The sequence below is a fragment of the Centruroides vittatus genome, unplaced genomic scaffold, assembly GCF_030686945.1.
Source record: "Centruroides vittatus isolate TY-2023 unplaced genomic scaffold, ASM3068694v2 contig_564, whole genome shotgun sequence".
In the NCBI taxonomy this organism is placed as follows: Eukaryota; Metazoa; Arthropoda; class Arachnida; order Scorpiones; family Buthidae; genus Centruroides; species Centruroides vittatus.
In genome coordinates, this window is record NW_027122335.1 from 2041611 (window position 1) to 2066466 (window position 24856).

The 24856-nt window shown below is 30.6% G+C and overlaps 1 protein-coding gene across 2 annotated transcripts in view; it reads left to right on the top strand.

The window, feature by feature from the left end:
* mle (maleless) overlaps positions 1-24856 on the top strand; it is a 121404-nt gene that overhangs the window by 26838 nt on the left and 69710 nt on the right. The window contains exon 2 of one of the 2 annotated variants that reach the window (XM_067274814.1): positions 9486-9588. The exons of the other annotated variant lie outside the window; for it this stretch is intronic. Coding sequence (XP_067130915.1) covers positions 9486-9588 — 103 coding nt within the window. The remainder of the gene's footprint in view (positions 1-9485; positions 9589-24856) is intronic. 2 annotated transcript variants of the gene reach the window in all.

The following is a 24856-nucleotide window of genomic DNA, read 5'->3' on the forward strand; positions in this document are numbered from 1 at the left end:
TTTCCATTAATTGTGATTAGAAATCCAAAAATGCAATAAAAAATGTGGGTGTATGGCTTTGTTTTTGAGATTTAAGATTGTAGCATGAGCATGTGTGACAAAGCAATATTGCACGAATTGTGCGACTTTGTTGTGTGATATTTTATGGTTGCTAGCTTGTCTTCTATGGGCTTATCAAATAGAGTTTGTTCTCAAAATTTAATGGGCCAATTTTGATAAAACTTTGCCATTTTCCATTAATTGAGACGATGAATCCAAAAATGTAATATGAGTCCATTTAAATTAACTTAACTTTCCTGGCAATATTTAAAATTATTATAAAATGACAAAAAACTTAATTTTGAGGGCAGGGATGGGTTTTATAAAAAATTGTAAATGCTAATAATGAGTAAAATCATCATTAAGTCCGACCCTACTGAAGATATGACACACAACTCTGCTTTATCTTCTTATTCCATCAACTTTAAACCACCAAAATTTAATAGCATCAATCTCTCTAATATGCAAACCTTCCTGCAAAATTTCAGAAATTTTCAAAAGCACAGTAGTTAAGCTTGAAACAGGATGAACAAAATTGTGCTCTCCCCACATACACTAACATTCATTCATACATACAGAAAAAACTTGAATTTTTTGCATTTCTCAACATTTCAAGGTCCCTTGAGTTAAAAAATGTAAAAATCTTTGGGGGTCATTTTTGACTGATTGCCATACTTTCCCTCTGTTATATATAATAGAGCCAGGAAAGTAAAAATAGGAATCCATGACTTTGTTTTCAATATACAAAGGTACTAGTGACAATGTCCCTGCTCTCTGATGCAACTGAGTGCATCTAATGGAATTTAGCCTAGGGGTCAAAAATAAAAACAGTGTTGCATGCACCTAACAGAAAATAGCATGAAAATTGCACAAAACACAAGAACAAAGGAATCAATGGCATTCGCTTTGTTCTTGGATTGACTCTCTGAACCTGGTCAGTGCAAGGATCTTGTCTCCTGAGGCCTGCAGGCATGAGGATAGCCTCTTTTGTGGCAGCAAGTGCAAAATTCACCTGTCTGCATCCATCAGGTACAAGGATCGCTTCAGGTACAAGGTCCACTCTGTGCCTAACAGTGCAGGTATTTCTTCTTCCTTCTGGCTTCACCTCAGTTCTGTTGTGATATGACAAAGTCGCACAATGTCCTAGTATGATTTGATTATATGATTGATTTTGATGAGCTACAGAATATTTGAAAAATAATAGAATATCTGAAGTAATTAAAATTAAAATATTAAAATTTGTTGTGTGATATTTTATGGTTGCTAGCTTGTCTTCTATGGGCTTATCAAATAGAGTTTGTTCTCAAAATTTAATGGGCCAATTTTGATAAAACTTTGCCATTTTCCATTAATTGAGACGATGAATCCAAAAATGTAATGTGAGTCCATTTAAATTAACTTAACAGCTAATTTTAGTTTTAATATGAAATTGTTTATAAATGTATTTATTATTAATTTTTAATAAAAACAACAGATATATACGATTATATATATAATGAATATTTTTATTCTTTAGTTTTTAATTTTATACAACATTTATAGAATACTTATAAGTCTGACAATTGATAGTCCAGTCACATTAGCTGATAAATTATGTATATATATATATATATATATAAAAATTGCTTGATTTTACTAAAAATTGTCTGATGATTTTGATCTTGTGATGATCAAAGTTTTCTGACAGACTTTTTATTAATAGTTGTTGGATATACTGTATTTAAAACTCTTGTTGAATATAACTGGTAAACTGTGATGAGCAAATATTAGTATGACATACTTAGTAGTAATATAAATTTAACCCTTGCATTCTATGAATGTTTTTTAACATGAGTGACTAATAACACCAAGAACTTTTTTGGATCCAAGCACCAAAATTTGGACTGAACATCTTTTAATTGTTACTTGAACTCAATACAATGTGTAAACTCAGTCTTAGAATTTTTTATATAAGTAACTGGCAATTGTTCTCTGTAACATCATGGCATTCATCTTCTTGTTCAAGTATAATACTTCAATTATCATAAGTGTCACTTACAATAACTTGTATTTTCTGTCTTTTATGCTATTATGTTATCATCATTGTTATTGCACTCAGCATGATAGTTACCTTCATTTATTTCTACCATGGAGTCACTTAAATTGTACATAGTCTTCACTTGAAAGTATTGAAATACTTTCAAAATCTTCCAACAAATTTCCCTTTACATAACTTTTTTCATTCATAAAAAATGGAAAAATGACCTGCATTCATGATTTTACACACTATTGTTGTAGCAATGCATGAAATAGATGTTCAATATAAGCTTCTAATCTGTATTATCAATTAATTAGTAATAATAACTATGAATCTTGTTGGCTTTACCATTATAATTACAGATTCATAACATATCTTTTTCAATTTTTATTCAATTAATGCAAGATATCTCGGCAGCTCTAGCACAATAATAAGAGTTGCTGAGATATCTTGCATTAATTGAATAAAAATCGAAAAAGATGTGTAATTTAATGGTAAAGAAATAGATGTATATTGGTGCATCAGCAGTCTTGTTATATTTACTAATGATGTTGCCTTAACAACAGAACAGGACTGTGATGTTTACTGTCAATGTTGTTTTTATAGTGCCAGTGTGTGCTCACAATGTACAAACAATGCAGTTTGCATTGGTGCCTATAAAGTTGTAGTATACATTATGCATATTGCTGTAGTGACGTGCATAATGGTGCCAGTGGATTTGTATTATATATTATCAATGTTGCTGTAAAGAATGCAAAGGGTTAAGTATTTTATACTTGAAAGTATTACAAAATCATAGAAGTGTTTAGATTTAAAAAAATATGTGAAAAAGATGAAATATGTAGAAAAATAAAAGTGAATAGTTCTGTATTTATATGTAGTGATATTTCTACTTTAAAAACCTGATTCACTAATTTTAACTTTATTAGGTATTTCAGAATAAATTCTGATATAATGAATTAAATCTTGTAAATCTCTGTGTAGATTATTCTGTGCAACAAACTACATAGTTTAAGTAAAAGTAAAATGATATAGCATGAAATTGTCACAAATTTTAAAATTAAAATATGTTAAGGAAATACATTAATTAGAAATCCTTAATACAAAATGTTTTCAAAATCATCATTATATCAATTTAATAACATATTAAGTAAATTCTGTCGTTCTGATTTCTGATGATATTGTATGTAAAATTCTATATATATATCAATTTCCCAAAACTCAATGTATTGATACTAGGTCAAACAATCATTGTAATTACTTGGGCTATTAATATGATAAATAATTAATAATTAGAAACTAAGTAATTTGGTACTAGAAGTAGACATTAGGCACCATCTCTTATCTAAATAACTGGCAAGCACACTGCATGGTAAGCAGAGGTTGTGGGTTCATGTCCCATTCTAGGCTAGTTCTTTTCTTCCAGAATGTTCTAAATTATTTAAATTATACACTGGATACATTATAAAGTTATAAGGAAATAAAGTGGATGTGAAAAAGTCCAGTGTCTAGTATCAACACTTCATGGTATCTCAAAATATGAATTATTATAGTTATTAATTTAGATAAGAGATGGCATCAAACATCTACCTCTAGTACCAAATTACTTAGTTTCTAATGATTAATTATAGCATATTAATAGCCCAATTAATTATGATGTGAATTTGGATTAGTACATAAAATTTTACTCGTAAAGCAACGTAAAAATGTAGTTTGGAGTTCATACCAACACTTACTTGAGAGAAAGAATAAGTCAACAAAAAAACAGTGTTAATGAGCATTTTAAATTTCTTTTCTAGTACTTTCGATATTGATATAAATATCGTCATCAGGCAACTGAAATGGAAGACTTTTTCCGAACAAAACTTTTGATGTACAGACAATTAGAACAAATACAATTAACATAAATTTTACATTATATATATATAATGTAAAATTCTATGTAAATATATATAATAATGATGATATTTTAATTTTCTCAGCAATAAACTGTTTGGTTAAGTGTGACTTTTGTAATAAAAATTTATTTAAAAAAAATGAAAATGGTTATTGTGTAATTAAAGCTTAAAAATATCTTAGTTATATATAACAAGAAAATTGTATACATGTTATATTTAGGAATGAGAAATTGCTTGAAAAATAAATACTGTTATTTGAGATAAATGTCATCAAGATTTTTATTTAGTATTTAAAATGGTCACAGTTGTATTTTGAGTAAATTTTCATTTTATCATTGGCTCCATTGATTATAAAACAATAGTGCATAAACTTAGCATCATCTTCACAAATAAATTAATCAGATCATTGCTTATTTCAGGGAGCCAACATTCTGTATTAAAAGAAATGCTAGCTTCTTGAAATAAGCATTTATTTATTTATAAAATAAAATTATGAATATATCTATTCCAATAACCTTAAACAGCTTCGCAGAGTAAAGTTAACCACAAACGTTTTCGGTCCCCTAGGACCTTCTTCAGGTGGGAGGTCTTTGTTCTAAAGACCTCCCACCTGAAGAAGGTCCTAGGGGACCGAAAACGTTTGTGGTTAACTTTACTCTGCGAAGCTGTTTAAGGTTATTGGAATAGATATATTTATTATTGCTTTGTTTCTCAAGATGGATTTTATTAAATTTATCAAATTTAACAAAAAATTTAAAGAACTTTGACTATATTATTATGTTTTTTTTTAAAATGAAATATAAATTTTTCTATACTAATTCATATTTTTGTACTCAGCTGTTTAATTAGCATATCTATTACTATATACTGAAACCATTACCTGCTTTCATTTTTTATATTAGGTATTTGATGTTGTACATACTCACTTAATATAATATAAAATGATATATGTACAGTACAATATTAAATGTATTAATGAATATAATTGAAAAATAAGACAGCACAACAGAGAATACTGTACTAATGCATTTAACTACCTAGAGATTTTTGTTATCTTTGAAATATTTGAATTAAAATATATATATATATATATTTAATATAATATCATGAACCATCATTTAATATATATATATATATTAAATGATGGTTCATGATATTATATAATAATGGTTTGATGTAAATGATTTTACACATTGTTGATATGTGCAAAAGAACTGTATGTTATGATAGATATGAAAAAGTTGTATTGTCATTAGTATATGTATTATTTATGTATAAAAATTATTTTAAAACTACAAATAACCTTTAAACTCCAGAACATAAACAATTTTTAATAAATTAACAGCTGAATTTGACTGTGTTAAATGGTCATTGTCAGGTTTATCTCCTTTGAATTGCAGAAAATACAAATGTTAGAACATGTATTCGAAACTTATGGAGTGCCATCTACAATTTGCTTTCAGAATTTGATGCGTCATCCATGATGAAATGCAAGTTATTTAAAATATAACAAAACTATGATAAGTACACTATTTCAACTGTATCCAATAATTCATAAAAATTACAATAAGCATATGCAACAGAATTGTTCATAGCAGATGTCATCCTGATGCTAGGATATTTCGTAATGTGATTTCCATGCATTTGAGATAGTTTGTACGTTCTTGTAATTGATTATCTCAAACTCATAGAAATAACACTATGAGATATTCTAGTATCAGACTGGCAATTGCTCTGTTGCATATGTACTATTGTATATAGTTGAAATAGTGTGCTTCATATTAAACATCATCACTAAACCCGATATACTAAAGCTAAACACCAACCAAATGCCGAAATTCTATCAGGCTAGTATAAGGCTAATTACTAAATAAATTATGTAAGCAATTTGACTCTAGAAGGAGGCGTTAGGCACCTAATGCCTCCCTCTAGAGTCAAATTGCTTATGTAATTTATTTAGTAATTAGCCTTATACTAGCTCGATAGAATTTCAGTATTTGGTTGGTGTTTAGTGTGCTTCATATCTTTGCTATATTTTAAATAACTTGCATGTATAATTTAAATAACTTAAATAAATTATTTAAATTATATTTAAATAAAATAATTTTCTGATGACAAATTGATTTCAAAAAAGCCAATTGTAGATGGCGTTTCCATAAATTTTAAATATGTTTTAATATTTATGTTTTCTGTAGATCTTAGACTAATCCAACGGATCCCAGACAGCTTCCCAGTCTTAATATTTATATTTTTCTATAATTCAAATGAGATAAACTTGACAATGACTGTTTAACATGGTCGAAGACGTCTATTTATTTACTAAAAGTTGTTTATGAGCTGCTGTTTAAAGGTGTATTTGTAGTTTTGATTATTTTCTCCATTTTCATAGAGTATATATTTTAAAAGTATTTTAAAAAGAGTTTTAAATAAACAGTATATGCAATTAAATACAAGGCTCAGATTTTAAGTTTTGACAACATATCTTTCAAATACAAAGAAATTACCAGATGATGATGTAATGATTTAGGTTGATTGGACAAATGAATAATAAATGTCATAAATGATTCCATTATTCACTAATGATGATTGATTTTGTGTATTAGATCACAAATGAGAAATTTTTGTTTTTAAATGCTGATATATTTTAAATAAGTTGATAATCTTATCAAAATTTAGTTATCAAAATTGTTTAATAGTATTCTTTGTGTTTAAGAAATTTGCATATTTAAATTCCAGTATTGCAAAACATATTTTACATTTAAAAACATTAGAATTGATGGCAATGTCTAGTAATGATGAAAACACTATTTGTAACACTAGTGACATTGTCTCATGATAATGGACATTTTTGTTATCAGTCCAGATATATAACTTATGTCAAAGGACTTTGCTATAGTGTATTGTTAATAACTTGATTAACTTCTATAAGGAATGCTTTAGTGCAGATGCCTTCATCAATTTTCATCTATGCATTGAAATCAGACATATTGTTCGGATTTAAATCATTGTTGTTTTTTTTTTCCCTACTTCCTGTTTAGCTGCATTTTTGTTTGCAACTTTAGGAAATTGCCATGCTTTCAGTTGACATAACTTTGTTCTAACTTTGTTTAAGAAGGTGAAATTTATCTAGAAGACTAATCTTTTATGGCATTCATTTTTGTGATTTCAGTCTTGTAGTAGTGCATTTAGTGGCAAAAATATGCTCTTATGGTTTAGCTTACACCCCGATCACAAGATTGGATGGCATGAATAATGCTGTATTGGGTAGCAAATATGTGACTTCTATGTGAATTAAAGTGCTTGTCACTTGATATCAACCAGATTTGTTAACCAGAAAGACCTTGTGTTTAAGTTTCTGATCTGACCCTGCAACCAGTCATTAAAAATTGCTGGTATTTTTATTAGAATGATGAGCAACTGATAATGTTCTCACCTTTTCAAAACGTTCAGGATTTTTGCTTTCTCTTATCACTATAAAGTCCTGTCTTGTCATTCTTACACAACATATGACCATCAGATGCTCTTTGGAAATCTTAAAGCCCTGTGTGCTCACTCATTTTTGAATAAATAGATATTTTCAGGCATAGCTTGGAAGTAAAGGTCAGTTTCATCAGCATTACAAACATTGTAAGATGAAAATTTAGAAGTTTAGGCCACCTTTCCTTCAGCCAATGTTTCATCAAGAGAAATCTGCATCTTTTTCATCTCCAGACACCCATTTGTAAACAATGTTGCATTTTTGAATCTTCTGTCATTGATGTAAAAAGGTTTTGGTAATGCTTTCAGCTTCTGATGAATGAAAGGACCATTGGTTTAATTAGTGCATCTTTCTCTTGTATTTCCATAAACTATAACTTCAAAGCTGCTTCTACCTCCCAATCTTTTCCACAACTAATGCCTTTTAGTTTTGTTGTTCTCTTCAAATTGTGCTCATTTTATGCTTGATTCTGTTCTTAAGAAGTGAGATTTTCAACTGAACTTCAGTCTTTCTTTGGCTCATTTTTGGGAGATTATTGTAATGTTCTAAAATATTCAATTTATCTTTCAAAGATATATCAAAGAATTTCAAAGAAAATAACTTCTGTTTGCACTTTATCCATGATACTGAACAATAAAGAATAAAGTGAATACAATATAGTACGTAGACTTTTAGTATTGTCGGAAATAACTTACCTTCTGAAAATTAATTTGAAGACAGTCTGTCCAAAACTGGAAACCACCATTTATTTACTTCTAGTGTTCCAGAATACAAACATTTGACAACTTGACCTTCCTTTTTAGACTGCTTGGCCATCAAATTTAAAAAACACAAAAATATTCAATTAAAATTACAGATTTAAAATTGGAACTGGCGGATCTGACAGATATCTTCGTTTTCTTTTTCAATTTTAAATTTGTAATTTTAATTGGATATTTTTCTGTGCTTTTTAAAAGATGTTTTTTAAATTTGAGCAGCCTAAAAAGAAAGTCAGGTTGTCAAATGTTTGTATTATGGAACATTATAAGTAAATAAATAGAGGTTTCCAGTTTTGGACAGACTGTGTCTTTAAATTAATTTCCATAAAATTGCCATTCAACAAAATTCTACAAAACTTACCTTCTATAAAATATGATGGTATGGGATGAAACTGGAGCTTTTCTACATTGTAAACATAATGTTCTAAGCATGTTTACACATGAACAGTAATTGATTGATGGATGTGTAGTGTGTTGGTCTTGATGCTATCCAAATTGCTACCTAGTTACAGTTCTTGATTTTTTTCACATTTTTTACCCATTTGTGTAAACAATTGCTGACTCAGAAGAGGGAGAGAAATGAAGCAGCAAATGTGACTCAGGTGTGCAGACCACTTTCAGATGTCTGGAATAGTTTATTCTGGTATTGCCAATATATAGTTAACTGATCATATTAACTGAAGTGTTGATTACATTAAATAATGAGTTTTACATAGAAAATACATGAATATTTTGAGACTTTGAAAAGTGATCACAGTAAGAGGCTAATAACAATAAATGCAATTTTTTTAATAGTGTTCATTGTGTATAAATTTTTCAAAAATAAAAATTCTCATTTTGTTTGATCTGTTTAACAATAATCTTTAATAAATTAATGAATTATGGAATTACCTAATAGCATAATACTTTGTTTGATTGTCCATTCAATTGAAATCAATGGTAAATGAATCAGATAATTTCTTTGTGTTTAAAAGATATGTTGTCATGACTTATAATATGATTCTTATAAAATTTATTGGAAACAAAGTTTAGATAACTGTAAAAATGTAATGAAAAACATTCGTGCAGTTATCAAACTATTTCAATTTTCAGATATCAAATTCAATTGTTGCAAAGATCATATACACACTTTTAGTTTGTAAAGAGGCTGAAAGAAGTAACTGGTTATTGTTATGTTAGAAAATTATAATATTCATATTGTTAAAAATTGGAATATACTGATTTAGATTTTAAATATTTTTAGTCTTTTATAAGAATATAAATGTCACAAAGGTTTCATTGTTATAATAATGCAGATGAAACAAGTGGATTTGATATCTGTGGACAAACTAGCTACAGTGACTGGACTATGAAATTTCCTTTTTGTTGGGTTACAACAAAATGTCTGAAGTCTTGGAGGTTAGTGTGTTAACAGTTGATTTAAGAAATTTCCTATAAAGATGTACTCAATTTCAATTTTTAATAGGAAAAAAGATGTCCATTTTTTCCTTCCTTATTAAAAAATTCAAATGAAATTAATAATTAAGGTCCTATCAGAATTATGAATTTTTGAATTATTTTAATTTCAGCAAATTATAGAAAAATGTGTTATACGGCATCATTGTCACTTGTTTTATTATGAATTAATAAGATTAAAATATATATTTTAAAGTAAGCATTATTAATCATATTGATTATCTTTTAATATATATTATGGTATGAAACAAATGAATGCAGATGGTAAATTTTAGGCATAGTAACTGGAATCATTTTTGAAGATTAGTATTAGTATACTTGTTATATGATATTGTTTCATATATTCCAGAAATTTCAGTATTTTTACAGAGCTTATTTTTATAGATATTCACTAGGAGAATTTGCATTATTTATTATAGAGAATATTACAGGCTAATTTAATCAGGTGTTTTTGTTTGGTTTTTTAAATTTATTAAAATTTATCATTTGACAGTTATATTTGGAATATAAAATGTGAAATCATAACTATATGTATGCTACAGGTCATTTGTTGAAAAATGCTCTTCATTGTAAAATATAATTGCTTTTTACAATGAGAAAATTAAGCTTTCAACATCAGTTAATGTAAAAACAGTTTGAACCTTTAATGTAAAAACAGTTTTCATTAACAATTATGTTAATAATCTCTGCACACAAAGCTAGAACTAATTCAAAATCGTAGGCACAAAAAACCTTTCACACACTATTTCTAGCAGACAAATTAATGAGCACAAACGTTTTCGGCCGTTTTAAAAGGCCTTCTTCAGGTGCACTGAGGACGGTTGGAAAGTCGGATAGCCAATGTTAACGTGACGTCATTGTTTATGAGGGGTTTCCTCTTACAAGTGACGTCTTAGCAGAGAAGGTTTAAACGAAATTGACCTTGAAAAATATTTTAAGATTAGCCAAGATGCGTGAACTATTGTCGAAGATATGCAAATCGTGAAAGGCGGAAAAAAGGAAATAGAAAGAAAAAGGAAAAAGAAACCTGATAAATTTAGAAACTGCACAAGAGAACGAAACGGACAAGGAGAGGGTGGACCGGCCTATTTAATTAAGGGGGTTATCGAGGAGTGACCGCCAGGCAGGGGAAAGCGAATCTGCATCCCTGCTGTTAATGCAGTTTCCTTTGAGGGATTCTGTAAAGATCTCTATCGCTTCGATTGTTCTAAGTTTGCTAGAGTCAAGAATAGGAACGGTAATCCTAGCATCCTCCCATTCGGCCGTTATACTGGGTTCGCTTGCGTACTGGGCTAGGGTGGAATTAAATTTTTTGTTGCGCGCGTCGTACCTATGCTCAGCTATCCTTTTGGTAAGCGATCTGTTGGTTGAGCCTACGTAGGTTAATTTATTGCTTGGCTTAACTCTATTGTCCACCAGCGGAACAGAGTAGACCCCTGGAATCCTGGCTTCGCTGCATTTACCTATAAAATTTCCGCCTACAGGGCCCTGATCCGTAGGGCCTATACCCATTGCTCTAACACTAATGACGCGTTTCGTGAAATCCAGCACATCAAACGCATCGCCGTAGCCCACGGTTACAACGGTAAATTTATAGATGTGCTGGCCCAGAGAATACATGATCGCGGTGTTAACAAAGCCGTCAGTTCCAGTCATCATAATCTGCGAAGTAAGCAAGTTGTTGTTGATTTCGACCCTAGGTTGAGCCAAGCGTATAAAATCTTATCCAAAAAAGCCAAAGTTGGTCTTATGTACAAGCGCAGCCCTTCGATTTATAAGCTTCTAACAAATAACAAGGATAAATGCAGCGAATCCAGGATTCCAGGGGTCTACTCTGTTCCGCTGGTGGACAATAGAGTTAAGCCAAGCAATAAATTAACCTACGTAGGCTCAACCAACAGATCGCTTACCAAAAGGATAGCTGAGCATAGGTACGACGCGCGCAACAAAAAATTTAATTCCACCCTAGCCCAGTACGCAAGCGAACCCAGTATAACGGCCGAATGGGAGGATGCTAGGATTACCGTTCCTATTCTTGACTCTAGCAAACTTAGAACAATCGAAGCGATAGAGATCTTTACAGAATCCCTCAAAGGAAACTGCATTAACAGCAGGGATGCAGATTCGCTTTCCCCTGCCTGGCGGTCACTCCTCGATAACCCCCTTAATTAAATAGGCCGGTCCACCCTCTCCTTGTCCGTTTCGTTCTCTTGTGCAGTTTCTAAATTTATCAGGTTTCTTTTTCCGTTTTCTTTCTATTTCCTTTTTTCCGCCTTTCACGATTCGCATATCTTCGACAATAGTTCACGCATCTTGGCTAATCTTAAAATATTTTTCAAGGTCAATTTCGTTTAAACCTTCTCTGCTAAGACGTCACTTGTAAGAGGAAACCCCTCATAAACAATGACGTCACGTTAACATTGGCTATCCGACTTTCCAACCGTCCTCAGTGCACCTGAAGAAGGCCTTTTAAAACGGCCGAAAACGTTTGTGCTCATTAATTTGTCTGCTAGAAATAGTGTGTGAAAGGTTTTTTGTGCCTACGAACAATTATGTTGCAGTGAAGTTAGATCTAAAAATATAATTTGTTTTCTTCAGTACTATACAGATCATGAAGTGTCTGCTTGAAAATTTTTATACTTACAGGCTAGTAAAACTTTTATTTTGCCATTAATTTATGTTAGCTAGCATTGGTATTGTCAATACATTATTGTGTAATTGTATTATTGTTTTTATTAGCATACAGGTTAATATATATGATGATATTATTAGTGTTTATTATCTAATAACTGTAGCTAAACCTTACAAGATGCTATAGGAGTAAACATACTGATTACAAAATGAAAGCTCTTATTAACTTTTGAGATACTTTATGATATTCATAGAATATGAATATAGAAATATTTTGAAGAGATGAATATCTTTATAATTCAGGTAGTTTAATATCTGAAATAACTGTGGAGAGATGTAATGAGTCATGTTTTTGAATTAATAGATTTATTATGATCCCATTTTAACAAAAAATTCCTAAAATTTCCCCAAGTATATGGAAATAATTAACATGAGTTACAAATTTCAGAAGTAAGTTACTTTATTTAGTTTATCATTTTATATTTAGCAATTTTTTAGAAAATTTTGAAGCATAAAATTATATGAAATACATATATTTAGAATATTCTATAATAATATACACTACTTTTAATTGCTTTGGTTTCCTTAAACCTTAAGGTTTAAGGAAGATGTGATTAATAGTAGGTATTTCAGCATTGTTGCCCACATCATGGAAGTGGTTATTAGGAAGAAAAGATTAGAAGGTGCTAATTGTAACTTTCAAAAGATGGTCTTTTGAAAGTTACAGTCTGCTTTGTTTTTTAGAACAGCAGAAATATTGAGGTTTTGGAACTTTAGTTCTCATTTAAATTCATTCCACTAGACATTTTAGAGTTATTTTTTTTTACAGACTAAAGGTTGCATTCTCCTGAAAATGGGCATCAAAAACTAATGATCTTTCCCAACACTTTTTGGCCGAATGCTCTAAAGTCATTAGTTTTTGATGTTAAAGAAGCACTCCAATAGAGCAATTAAAGGTAAATAGTAATGTAAAGTTGGGGTTAAGTTGGAATCAACAGTAATATTACATACACTAAAGTTTCAAATATTCAGCATATTAGTTTTTCATTATTTATAGAACATCATTTTTGTTCATGAATTCATCAATAACACTGAAAACAGTATGAAAGAATTTTTAATTCATAATTCTACAGAGAAACTATATCTGATGCAGCAGCAAAACCTGACTATTTTCAAATACAGTAAGATCCTGCTTAATGCTGCCTCGCTTAACGCTAATTTGATATAACAGTCTGCTTGAAGCCTTAAAAAAAGCTCAAAATTTATGCCAATTTTAATTATTGCGGCATTTCATTGATTCGTACATAATATGATTATTTACAAACATGAACCAATCAGCAAAAGGTGGCAAAAAGGTGTACTTTCTTTAAATCTATGTTTGGTGCAATTTTGGAAAAAATATAACATCATGGATGCCATAGGAAATATTGACTTTGCTTGGCAAGAATTAACTGATAAATGCGTGAACAGAGTGTGGAAGAAGTTATGGCTGAAGATATCCAAGAATTCTCAACAAAAAGAGCCTATTGCTGTATCTTTAGGTTGACCCAGGGCTGGATTTACCAATCCAGGGGCCCTGGGCACAAATTCGGTGGGGGTCCCCCTTTAAGAGTAGGCAAATTTGATGATTTAGAAAATTTACACAAAATACTGTACTTTCAATTAGATTTGAACTAGGAAGTTGTAAATTTCATTTAAAAATAAGGTTATTGTAAACATACATATATTTTATTGTGTAAAACTAATTATTTTAATTTAACTGAAAAATACCCATGTGAAAGTTTTTTCCCGAAATTTTCCGATGTTTCATAGGTTTTTTTCCGGGTTTGGTTTTCTCTGTCTGTTGCCCTCATGATTAGGCCACACGCTTAGTGTGGCCTAATCATGAGGGGCAACAGAATCATGTTGCGGTAATAGAAAAAAAATTATGTTTAAACATAATTTTTTTTTTAGTTTTGTGGGGGCCCTGGGCACAGGCCCCAAATGCCCTTATGTAAATCCGGCCCTGGGTTGACCAAATTATCAACCTAATCGATACAGCAGCACTAGGAGATGTAGACAAGCAGGATACTGAGGAGTTACAGCAGGTTTCTGGTGAGAGCCTTACCAATGACGACTTTCAAGAACTGGAAGAACAAGAAATTCATATAGAACTGGAAAATAGTGATTCTGAAAATGAAGAGTGCATAAAATTTTTCTACAGATATCCTTAGTAGAAGTTTGGTAATGATAACCAAAATCATTGATCAAATTGTAGCGAATGATCCAGAATTTGAAAGGACTGCAAAAGCAAAACGAGGTGTTTTGGATGCAATCTTCTGCTGCCGACATTTGCTTAAGAGAAGAAAAAAGTGACTTTATTGCAAAAAAAAAAAAAAAGAAAACAAGAATTTCAGAAAAGTCCGGACCTTCGTCACTAAAAATGAACTTTACATTTCTGTGTGCATATGTTTGTGTTATTTAACATATATTATTATGCAAATTAATATAAAAATAACTTAAAATTAAAGTAAAATCTGTTTATTTTTTGTTGTGTGTTCACCTATCCCTATTTACACTGTTAAAATGACCTTGTTAACGCTGTTTTGCTTAGTGCTTAGTGCTTTGTTGTCTAGGAATGCATCCCCTGTGTTAAGCAAGGTCTTACTGTATATGTATATGACACAGCCTTATTTAATGTTAGATGTAATTTATGAATATGGAACTGACCATCATAATATTGCATTTTATTACATACGGTGATGTAACCAGAAATTACAAATAGGGAAAGCAGGCAAAATTTTTTTGCCTGCTTTTTATTATAAAATTTATAATTGACATGTAGGTGATTGACATTAAAGCCTAATTTCAGATCAAATTTTTGTACATTTTTCTTTTAACTCTTTAAACATGTAATCAACCAAAATTGGCTTAATTTGTTCTAGATGAGATCAGCCGAAAAAAAGTTGTTTGAATGGTTTTGCTATACACATTTCCCTTGTAGCCTGAAGGGTGAAACAATTTCATCTTCAAGTATACAGAGAGAAAATATTTTCAGAGCTTAGAATTTAGAGCAGGATTGTCCAACCTTTTTTTTCTAATGGCCAAATTAGAAATTTAGGTATATTCAGGGGGCCACAAAGGTACTTCATATAAATACAGTATATGCTTTTAAAAAGTTAAAAATGTGATTATCAAATTTTAATAACAAATATACCCTATATAATTACAAAAATACTGTATTATTAAGTAAAATACTGACAATAAAATAAGAAATTATATTCACATGGTACTACTATTAATTCTAAGGATGTTAGTTAAATGGGAATCACTCAACCTATTTCTCTCAGAAATTTTGATGTTTTTCATACACGAAAAGAATTGTTCACAACAGTAGGCCTATGTACTACCCCACATGCATAATAGTTCTCTAGATGAAACAGTTTTCTAACACCAATTACTCCATTTATGACATCAATGTACATCCAGTGAATTTTTGTGACATACTTTACCAAAATAAACGAAAATATACCTAAAAAATTAAGGGTGCAGTAGGCCGCATAAAAATATTAAGTGGGTCGTGGGTTGGAAATCCCTGGTATAGAGCATGTTTGTTGGTTGGATTAGATTCTTGCAGTCATTTTTCACAAATGGATCAAATATTTTCAATTGGGAATAAGTCTGGTGAGTTTCCGAGTCAATCCAAGAGATTTATTTTTTTTTAGATGTAACCATTCTTTGGCTGTTTTGCATGTATGACATTTAGCTCTAGCTTGTTGAAAGATTTCATCATCATCATCATCATCATCATAATGAAAATGATCTTCCATTGTTGAAATAAGAAAATATTCTAAAGTATCACAATACACACAATCATTTACTGTCTCATTAAGTAATCACAAATTTTTGAGTACATTATAGTCAAATGAACCCACCTCGTAACTTTAGTGGGAAATTTAATGACTCGTAAAAGTCTGGATTGTTGCTTTCACATTCAAGCATTAAACTTTTTTTTTCATTATTTAAATCAACACAAAATGCTTTCATCACTAAAAATGACTTTTTGCCATTGTTCAGGCATAAAACATTTATATTTTTTGTCTCAGGTTAATTGTTTTTTCTTTTGAACTTTTGTCAAATGAGGTTTCTTTTTGCTTTTGGTGCTTTATAACCCATCTCCTTCAAATAATTGTAAACTTTTTTTTTTTTTTTTGAAAGTGGTTTTCCAATTACAGATTTCAATTCTTGTGACATTTGTTGCAAGCTTGCATGTCTATTTTGTTTTATGGTTTTTCTAAGTACTGATTTCTGACTTTTCTGAAGTAAATTTTGGATGATGAGAGTGTTTTTCAACATTTAAACTTCCAGTTTTATTGAATTTTTGAATTATTTTTTGCACTTTAGACTGTAAACAACTCACTTTCCTTGCTATTTCTTGTTGATCAATATTTTCATTTAAAGCAATAATTTTGACTCTGATTCATGCTTGATTGTGGTTTCATGTCTATGGTGTTTATTCTGCTTTTGTGATAATTGCTGAATGGTAATTTATACAACACTGTGTGCAAATTATATTGTGATACAATTTATGGAATTGCAGTAAGTTACAAGTACTGTTACTTAAAATTGAACAATATTTACTAACTAGAATTTTTCCTGTCAAACATGACAGAATATTTTTTTATAAGAAAATAGAGATTGAAGAATTGAGAAGAGCTTCAATTTGAGTTTGATGTTGTGATGCTGTTTCTGCAGCACTTGTTGACAAAACCATTCTTACTCATTGTTGCTCAAGTCGGACTTCACGGCCTTCAGGGGTCTTGATGGTTCTTATTCTTTTAGATCTAGAATTTGCTTGACCAATTTTACTCTTATGTTTGCCTCTAGGAATTTCTTTTTGACAAAATAGCAAGTCTTCTTAATTCCATGTGATAAAACAAAGATGCATTGTACTTATGTTAGTTAGATGAGCGATAACGCTTTCTAAATAATGAGCTTGGTAGATTGTTACTTTTGATTAGATGATAGAATGTCACATGGTTGCAATGGAAAGATTTTTTTAAAAAATTTGTTGAAGTGACATAATGCGGCTATCATTTTTAAAATTTAAATTTTAAATTCAATTAAGTTTAAAATATGGCATTTGCTAAAATATTTAAAAATACAACTTAAGGAAAATTCCCTCGTCAAGCATGAACTAGATGAGGTCACTGATGTCACTGCAACATAAGTGTAGTCACTGATCTGAAATCAAATGTTTGTTCTAAGGCAATATTTCTGCAAAATAAATAGCCTACACTTTCTGTCAGAACATAAAATGAATGTAACCAAAATTTCATTTTGATTGGAAAAATTGCAGGAGTTATAAGGAATTCACACACACACACACAGATGACTGCTTTTCTAGTAGTAATTAATTTAATATTATTCTAAACCTTTTGAACATGATTTCAAATATTGTAAATTTTTTGAACATCATTCACTTAAGTAAAAATTTATGACTTTTTAACACGTTATTTAAAAATGAATTTTTTAGATTAAAATACAGCTAAAAAGACCTGGCTAAATAATATCTTATTTAATTTTTTTTCATAATTTTTTTATTTCATTTAGTTATTGTGATTCAAGGGTTGGCACTTTCTGAAGGAGTTAAATAATTCTAGACTTTTGACTGACTGTATTTTTAGTAAGGTATGCTAATTAATAGACTACTTACATTCAAAAATGCAAAATTTCTTTGCACTGTCATGCAATTTTTTCTGAAGAATTATTAAGAAATGCTCCAATTTTTTGCATAAGATAAACTACTTAGAACCCTTGACTGACTTCATTATTTTTTTTTTTAATTCTTGACTATATTTTTATAATTTTAAATTTATTTTAAAATAAAAAATATTAATGTTGAGATATATTTATGAAAAAAATATGAAAAATAAAGGTAAATATGTATATAAATTAACAATCTATCTAGATATTTAATTGAGACAGTTCAGAAAAAGATTTTAAATGCAGTTTATTAGTTTGCAAACTTTTTGTGTGGGAATGAGTGAATGTTTAATTTCAAATCCACATAAAATTTCACCATTAAATAATGACAAAGAGTTTTGAAGTAAAAATGAATTTTCTTTTTGGTTCTTTTTGAAACTTTGTTTTGGTTTTGGTTTTTCATGAAAATCAAAACTCTGATTTCATAAGTGAGACTGACTCTTCTTTATTACTAGATCACAATCATTTAAACAGGCAGTGCTGTTCTCAATCACTTCACTTAACATGTAAGTGAAATGATTGAGAAAAAGTAAAATAGTATCAATTTCACTTTTTAAAACACAGGAAAATCTTATGTTCTGGTGAATTTCTCTAATTAATCTGTGTAGGCAAAATTTTTATTTACACTGAATGGATCTGGCTAATTTTTAGTTTTGTTATTACTACAAAAAATCAATATGATTTCTACAAATTCCTATAAATTGTATAATTTTTCAAAATACTTGCATATATTAACTTTTTCATTTTTTGTAGACATTGATTTGCCTTGTCATGAGTCTTGCTTTTGTGGTAAAGTTTCAGCAATCTTTTTCTATTTTGGTTGTTTGCTTTATTAATAGAGATTCCTAGGAGTAATATAAAAAAGAAATTCTTGTAATTATAATTTTCAAATTCATTAAATTTTTTATTATCATTTAATAAAAAAATATATTGTGTATAATTTAGTAAAAAAAAATTCTTAAAAAATTTAATTTTTTCCCAGCAATTTACTATATGTATATGTTGTATGTGTATCTAATCTAATATATATATGTATCTAAAATCTAATATATATATAATATATATATATATTAGATTTACTATATGTACTGTATTTTACGAACTATAAGATGCACTTTTTTCTTCGAAAAATTGCCTCCAAAATTCAGGTGTGTCTTATAGTCTGTAGCGTCTTATAGGTATTTTTTTTTTTTTTTTTTAAATTGCCTTCAAAATTCAGGGGCGGCTTATAGTCCGTAAAATACGGTATTTACTATAATGTATGTACTGTATGTACAATTTACTATATGTATAGTGTATCTAATATATATATATATATATATATATTAGATACACATACATATACATATAGTAAATTGCTGGGGAAAAATTAAATTTTTTAAGAATTTTTTTTTACTAAATTATACACAATATATTTTTTTATTAAATCATAATAAAAAATTTATATATATATATAATAAGAAGACATTGTTTATTGCCAGTTCATTTCCAGATACTAATTTTATTTCTCCAGAGTGATAAAAATATTGTCATGTGGCAAAATTTGCACTATACAGTGGAAATTCTGATTGGTACTTTGTGTAATAAAATGGTATCTAATAATAATCTATACTACAGTAGAGCATTGATTAACCAACTTATCGGTTAACTGACCGCGTTCTAGTCGGCAAATTCAAATGTCCACTAGTGATGTGGCGCTCCAATATTTGGTTATGTCTTGGCTACTTTAATATTATTTTTGTTAAATTTTTGCATGTTTTAGCTGGCAGCACTGGCTCGACCATGAAAGGGAGGCTAGTATTTTAAACCAGGCCTAATACACTATACTAATAATGTATTTTTTCATACTTTTCGGTTATCCGACTTTTCAGTTATCTGACCAACCCCAGTTCCCAATTAAGTCGGATAATAGATGCTCTACTGTACTTCTAATAAATTACAAATGTAATTTAATTATGCAAACGTGGAAAACGTTTGCATAATTAAATTAATAATTTCTCAGAGGTATAAGGTGTCTGAATAGTATTGTTTTAATAAATTACATTTAGCATGAAATTTGCTGTGTTGTATACATTTGAGAATAGGTTTTTTTTCCTGCCACACTATGTACCTGTTTTACCATAGACACACACACATTTTGTTATATATAAAGTTAAGTCCTCTTTGAATTGTCTTGTATTTGCATCTTTTATATATATATATATATATATACACACATACATACATATATATAAGATGTACGTATAAGGCAATTCAAAATGAACTTTACAACTTTTTAAAGCATATAGAATTTTAATCAGAAGACTTACAGAATTGGTTAAGGTGTTAATTTATAGCTAAACACATAAGATTTTATTTCAAACAGTAACATTGTTTGATTGGTGATATGGCAGCATCCTACCTTGAATATAATTTCTTGCCAAACTTGAAGTATTTTAACTGTTGTCACTTTCATAACTGCAGCAATGAATTTGAATTTTAAGTGCAGCAAGTTTTGTAGGCAAAGGTGGATTAAATGCTAGATCTTTAATGAAACTTCCAGAAGAAAAAATTTAGGTGTCAAAACTGGGGAATGAGAGTTATTGATAATTTTTAACTCAATTAAAAATTATCCCTATATCTGGGAAACATTTATTGAGGAAATCTGGACATCTGTATAAATATTATACAGATACAGTGGAAACCCTGATTGGTACTTTGGATGTTGCAGAAAGTGCACACATCCTTCTGTGTCAGTGTTTTTTAACCGGGGTGCCGCGCCACGATTGGGGTGTCGCAAAGTTTAGGACCTTTAGGAATTTTCTTGGAAATTTACTTACGTGTAGTTCAAGATAACTCATTGTCAGTATTTTGACAAAATTCAATGGACTTAAATTTTGATTTTGAACACGTAGAAACACTATTTTTGCGTTAAAATGCTACTTCAAACTGTCAATTTTTTAAAAATTTTTTCCTGGGGAGGGAATCCCTCTCTGGACCCCACCCCAGCATTGTGCATAATATTTGTTTTGCAAAAAGTTCATCTGCCCCCCCTTTAAGCTCTCCTTTCAGATTCTAGATCTGCTGCCAGTCAAGGGTGCCACGATTTTTTAGTTTTCAATCGGGTGCCACTCAATGAAAAAAGGTTGAAAAACACTGTTCTGTGTCATCATTATTTAACTGTAGAATGAGAGAAGTTTCCATCCTGTACTATACTACACTATTGATGGTTCCTGTGTGGAAAAAGAAGGGACTATATACTTTATTTTTGCCGAGAATACAAAGCACATTTATTTTTTGATTGTCAGGAATTTGTTCCACAATTACTTGTGGATTTTTGAAGCTCTAAATTCTGTTGTAGGTGATCACTTTACCACTGAGATGTAATGACTCATCATTGAAGATAATGTTTAGGAATGTCTCATCTTCTTCAATTTAATGTAACATATCTTTGTTATGGTGAACAGAACAACCACTCTTAACAAAATTTCTAATGCAAGAGTAAATTGAAGACATTGTGGCAAGAACATTTAATTCATTTTTTGAAGTTTCTGGGAAAATCACCTAATGTTCTATATGATCAATGTGATGATTTTCACGTCAAATACTATATAATAAAATGGAGAAAACACTGAGATCTGTGATATATGTATGTTTTCTTATCTCAAGCACTTTTGACGAACCTATAATCGTCGTCATCAGGTGAATACGGAAATTTACTAAAAATTAAATGGAAATAATCCGATGAAGAACAGAACGCTTAAAATTTAAATTAAAACTTTTGTCAAAACCATTAAGAACACATAGCAAATACTCAAATGTGTTCGAAGTTGAACGAGCAGTAAGCTCCGTGATATGTGAAGTGGCGCATGCGTGGATCCAGGCTCACGCTATACGTATACTGGAGGATGCTAATAGCTGCTTAATCACTTGTACAGTGTGACCCATATACTGGGCAGGTTGAGGGTAAGAGTGCTGCATGTATCCAAGGTGGTAGTAAGAAGAGATTCCCATGTAAAAACAAGTTTCTGATGTTTACAGCTCTTGAGCATAATTGATTGGGCCATAGCGAGTTGTAACCCTGCTCAAGTACCTTTTTTGTAAGCTCTGTGGTGTGCTTACCCCTCACAACATCCTTTTGGTGCTCCACAAGGCAGCTCGCAAGCATTCTAGTAGTGGCCCTGATATATCTTGTGTTTACTCCTGTTGCAAGATTCTGTAGTACATATAATGTCAATCTCAGTGTTTTCTCCATTTTATTAATGTTCTATATTTACTCTGTATTTAGGGCAGATTGCAGGTGGTTAATTATATTAGTTGATTGGCCAGTATGTAACTGAGTTATGAGTCAGGAAATTATATCTGTTCTGTGTGCATAAAAATTGACCAAAGAAACAGTTAACAGATTCAAATTGAGTTAACATACTCTAAGATCTTCAATTTTAAGTCTATTTGGTTGATCCCTACAATACTGGTTGTGAAAATGCCATTGAACCATTGCATAGTGTAAGATTTCGCAAATCTAGCAGGACAAAATTATATTAAGAATGGAACAATTTAATTGTAATCAAAATATATTTACAATAATTAGAATAAATATTAAACATAAAAGAAATGTAATTTTATACTGTAAAGTACTATTTTTAGTATCTTAGGAAACCGACACTAACTGCGGCCGGTAAAACTTCCATTAACCTAACGGGTACTTTACGCGGATTCAAGATTAGTTTGCCAGGCCTGGGCTTTTACGCGTGCACCAAAAAGAATTAGTAAGAATAACGACAAATATCAAGTCAAAGTAAAAGTATCAAATATATTTAATTAGTAAATAGAATTTATTATGTACAATTGTCTATAATCCAAAACAAAAAATTTATTAACGAAAATCAACAAGTCAACCCACAATAAAACTTAGCTACTTAGCTTAACTTAATATTATTTCCCCTTTGAAAATTCGACAAATCAAATACTTAGGAACTATGAACAGAATCTCTTACGAACTAAACGTCTATCAGTCACCTCACTATACTAGGAACCTGTTTTCTCAATCTTTTCGCTATCGTCAAATCATCAATCAAATTCCTCTTTAACACCTTGGATCGCCTAATTCTCAATCTGGACTTCAACCAGGAATCACCTCGCTCTGGAATTTACCTCGCTTTCTTTGGTTGACGTGCTGGTTTTATGCTGTGAGGTGATGTCACAACTCAGCTGGGTTACTCCCCTTATTTACATACTTAGTTTTCTAACATTAAGTTTCTTTCTGGCAGCTTTAATTTTCCGACAAAAGCTTATAAACCATTTACAAAGTATTTAGCACAATTTTCTGGGATGTTATTACGGTTTAGTAAGTATTTCTTTACTAGTGAGTGTGGGGATCCCCCCTCCATTTTTTTTTCTCTGCGGACTGTTTATTAAAGACCAACAACTGCCGAATTATCAGGCTAGCAAATGGCTATAGTAATATTAATAATTTAAGTTAATTTGGTACTAGAGTTAGGCGTTAGGCGCCATCTCTTGCTAAATTTAATATTAATTTTAAATAATTTATTTAGGCCTAACTGGAAGAAAAGAATTGGCCCGAAGCGGGACTCGAACCTGCAACTTCTGCTATCCGTGCAGACACGTTACCAGTTACGCTACCTGGACCTTCGGTCCGATCTCCCTTCCAGTTGATATAAGATTACCGTACGACCATCGACGGTCATTACAATGCCGGCTGGGGACACATTAATTGCCCACGTCCTCCCAAAGGCACTCAACCGGCCATCGCAAACCCCGGCAAGGCATATATATATAAATAAACAACTAACCCGTTATACATAAAGACCAACAACTGCCGAATTATCGGGCTAGCAAATGGCTATAGTAATATTAATAATTTAAGTTAATTTGGTACTAGAGTTAGGCGTTAGGCGCCATCTCTTGCTAAATTTAATAATTAGAATTTAAATAAATTTAGGCCTAACTGGAAGAAAAGAATCGGCCCGAAGCAGGACTCGAACCCACAACTTCTGCTATCCATGCAGACACGTTACCAGTTACGCTACCCGGACCGCTTCGGGCCGATTCTTTTCTTCCAGTTAGGCCTAAATTTATTTAAATTATTTAATTAAAATTCTAATTATTAAATTTAGCAAGAGATGGCGCCTAACGCCTAACTCTAGTACCAAATTAACTTAAATTATTAATATTACTATAGCCATTTGCTAGCCCGATAATTCGGCAGTTGTTGGTCTTTATGTATAACGGGTTAATTGTTGTTTATTTATGGACTGTTTATTTCCACTGGGCAGTGCAAGTGCGCGAGATTTTTTTTCCTACGGTGTTCGTTCCTTCATGAGTTGGTTTATCTTCTTTTTTTTTTTGTTACTAATAAGAGAGTGGTGGGGAACCTTCGTTCTAAATAAACATAAGCCCCAAACAAAATATAATAAAACGAAAAAATAATAATAAAATAAAAATAACGCTCGGACTCAGTTCCTTACAATACATTACATATTATCACAACTATTTCTATCGTCAGAATCTGTAGCCTTACTACAAAGAGAATCACTATTCTTTTCTTGTATATTTGTTGGTGCTGTTATTTGGATATTTGGAGCCTGTATCAACTTTGTTACCTCAGGATTAACAACTACTCTTGTTTGCTTTTCTTGTTTTCTTCTTGTAGATGTAATTACTGGATCTGACATCAAAAGATTATGTAGTAAATCTTTACTTGCTTGGATTCTTGACACTTTTCTTGTGTCTTCTAGATGCAGGTTTCGGAATTCCTTATGGGGAGACTCCTGTGCTTCTTCAGACATCTGTTTTCAATTCAAAACAAAAAGTTTTGTATTACTTCTGAACCATA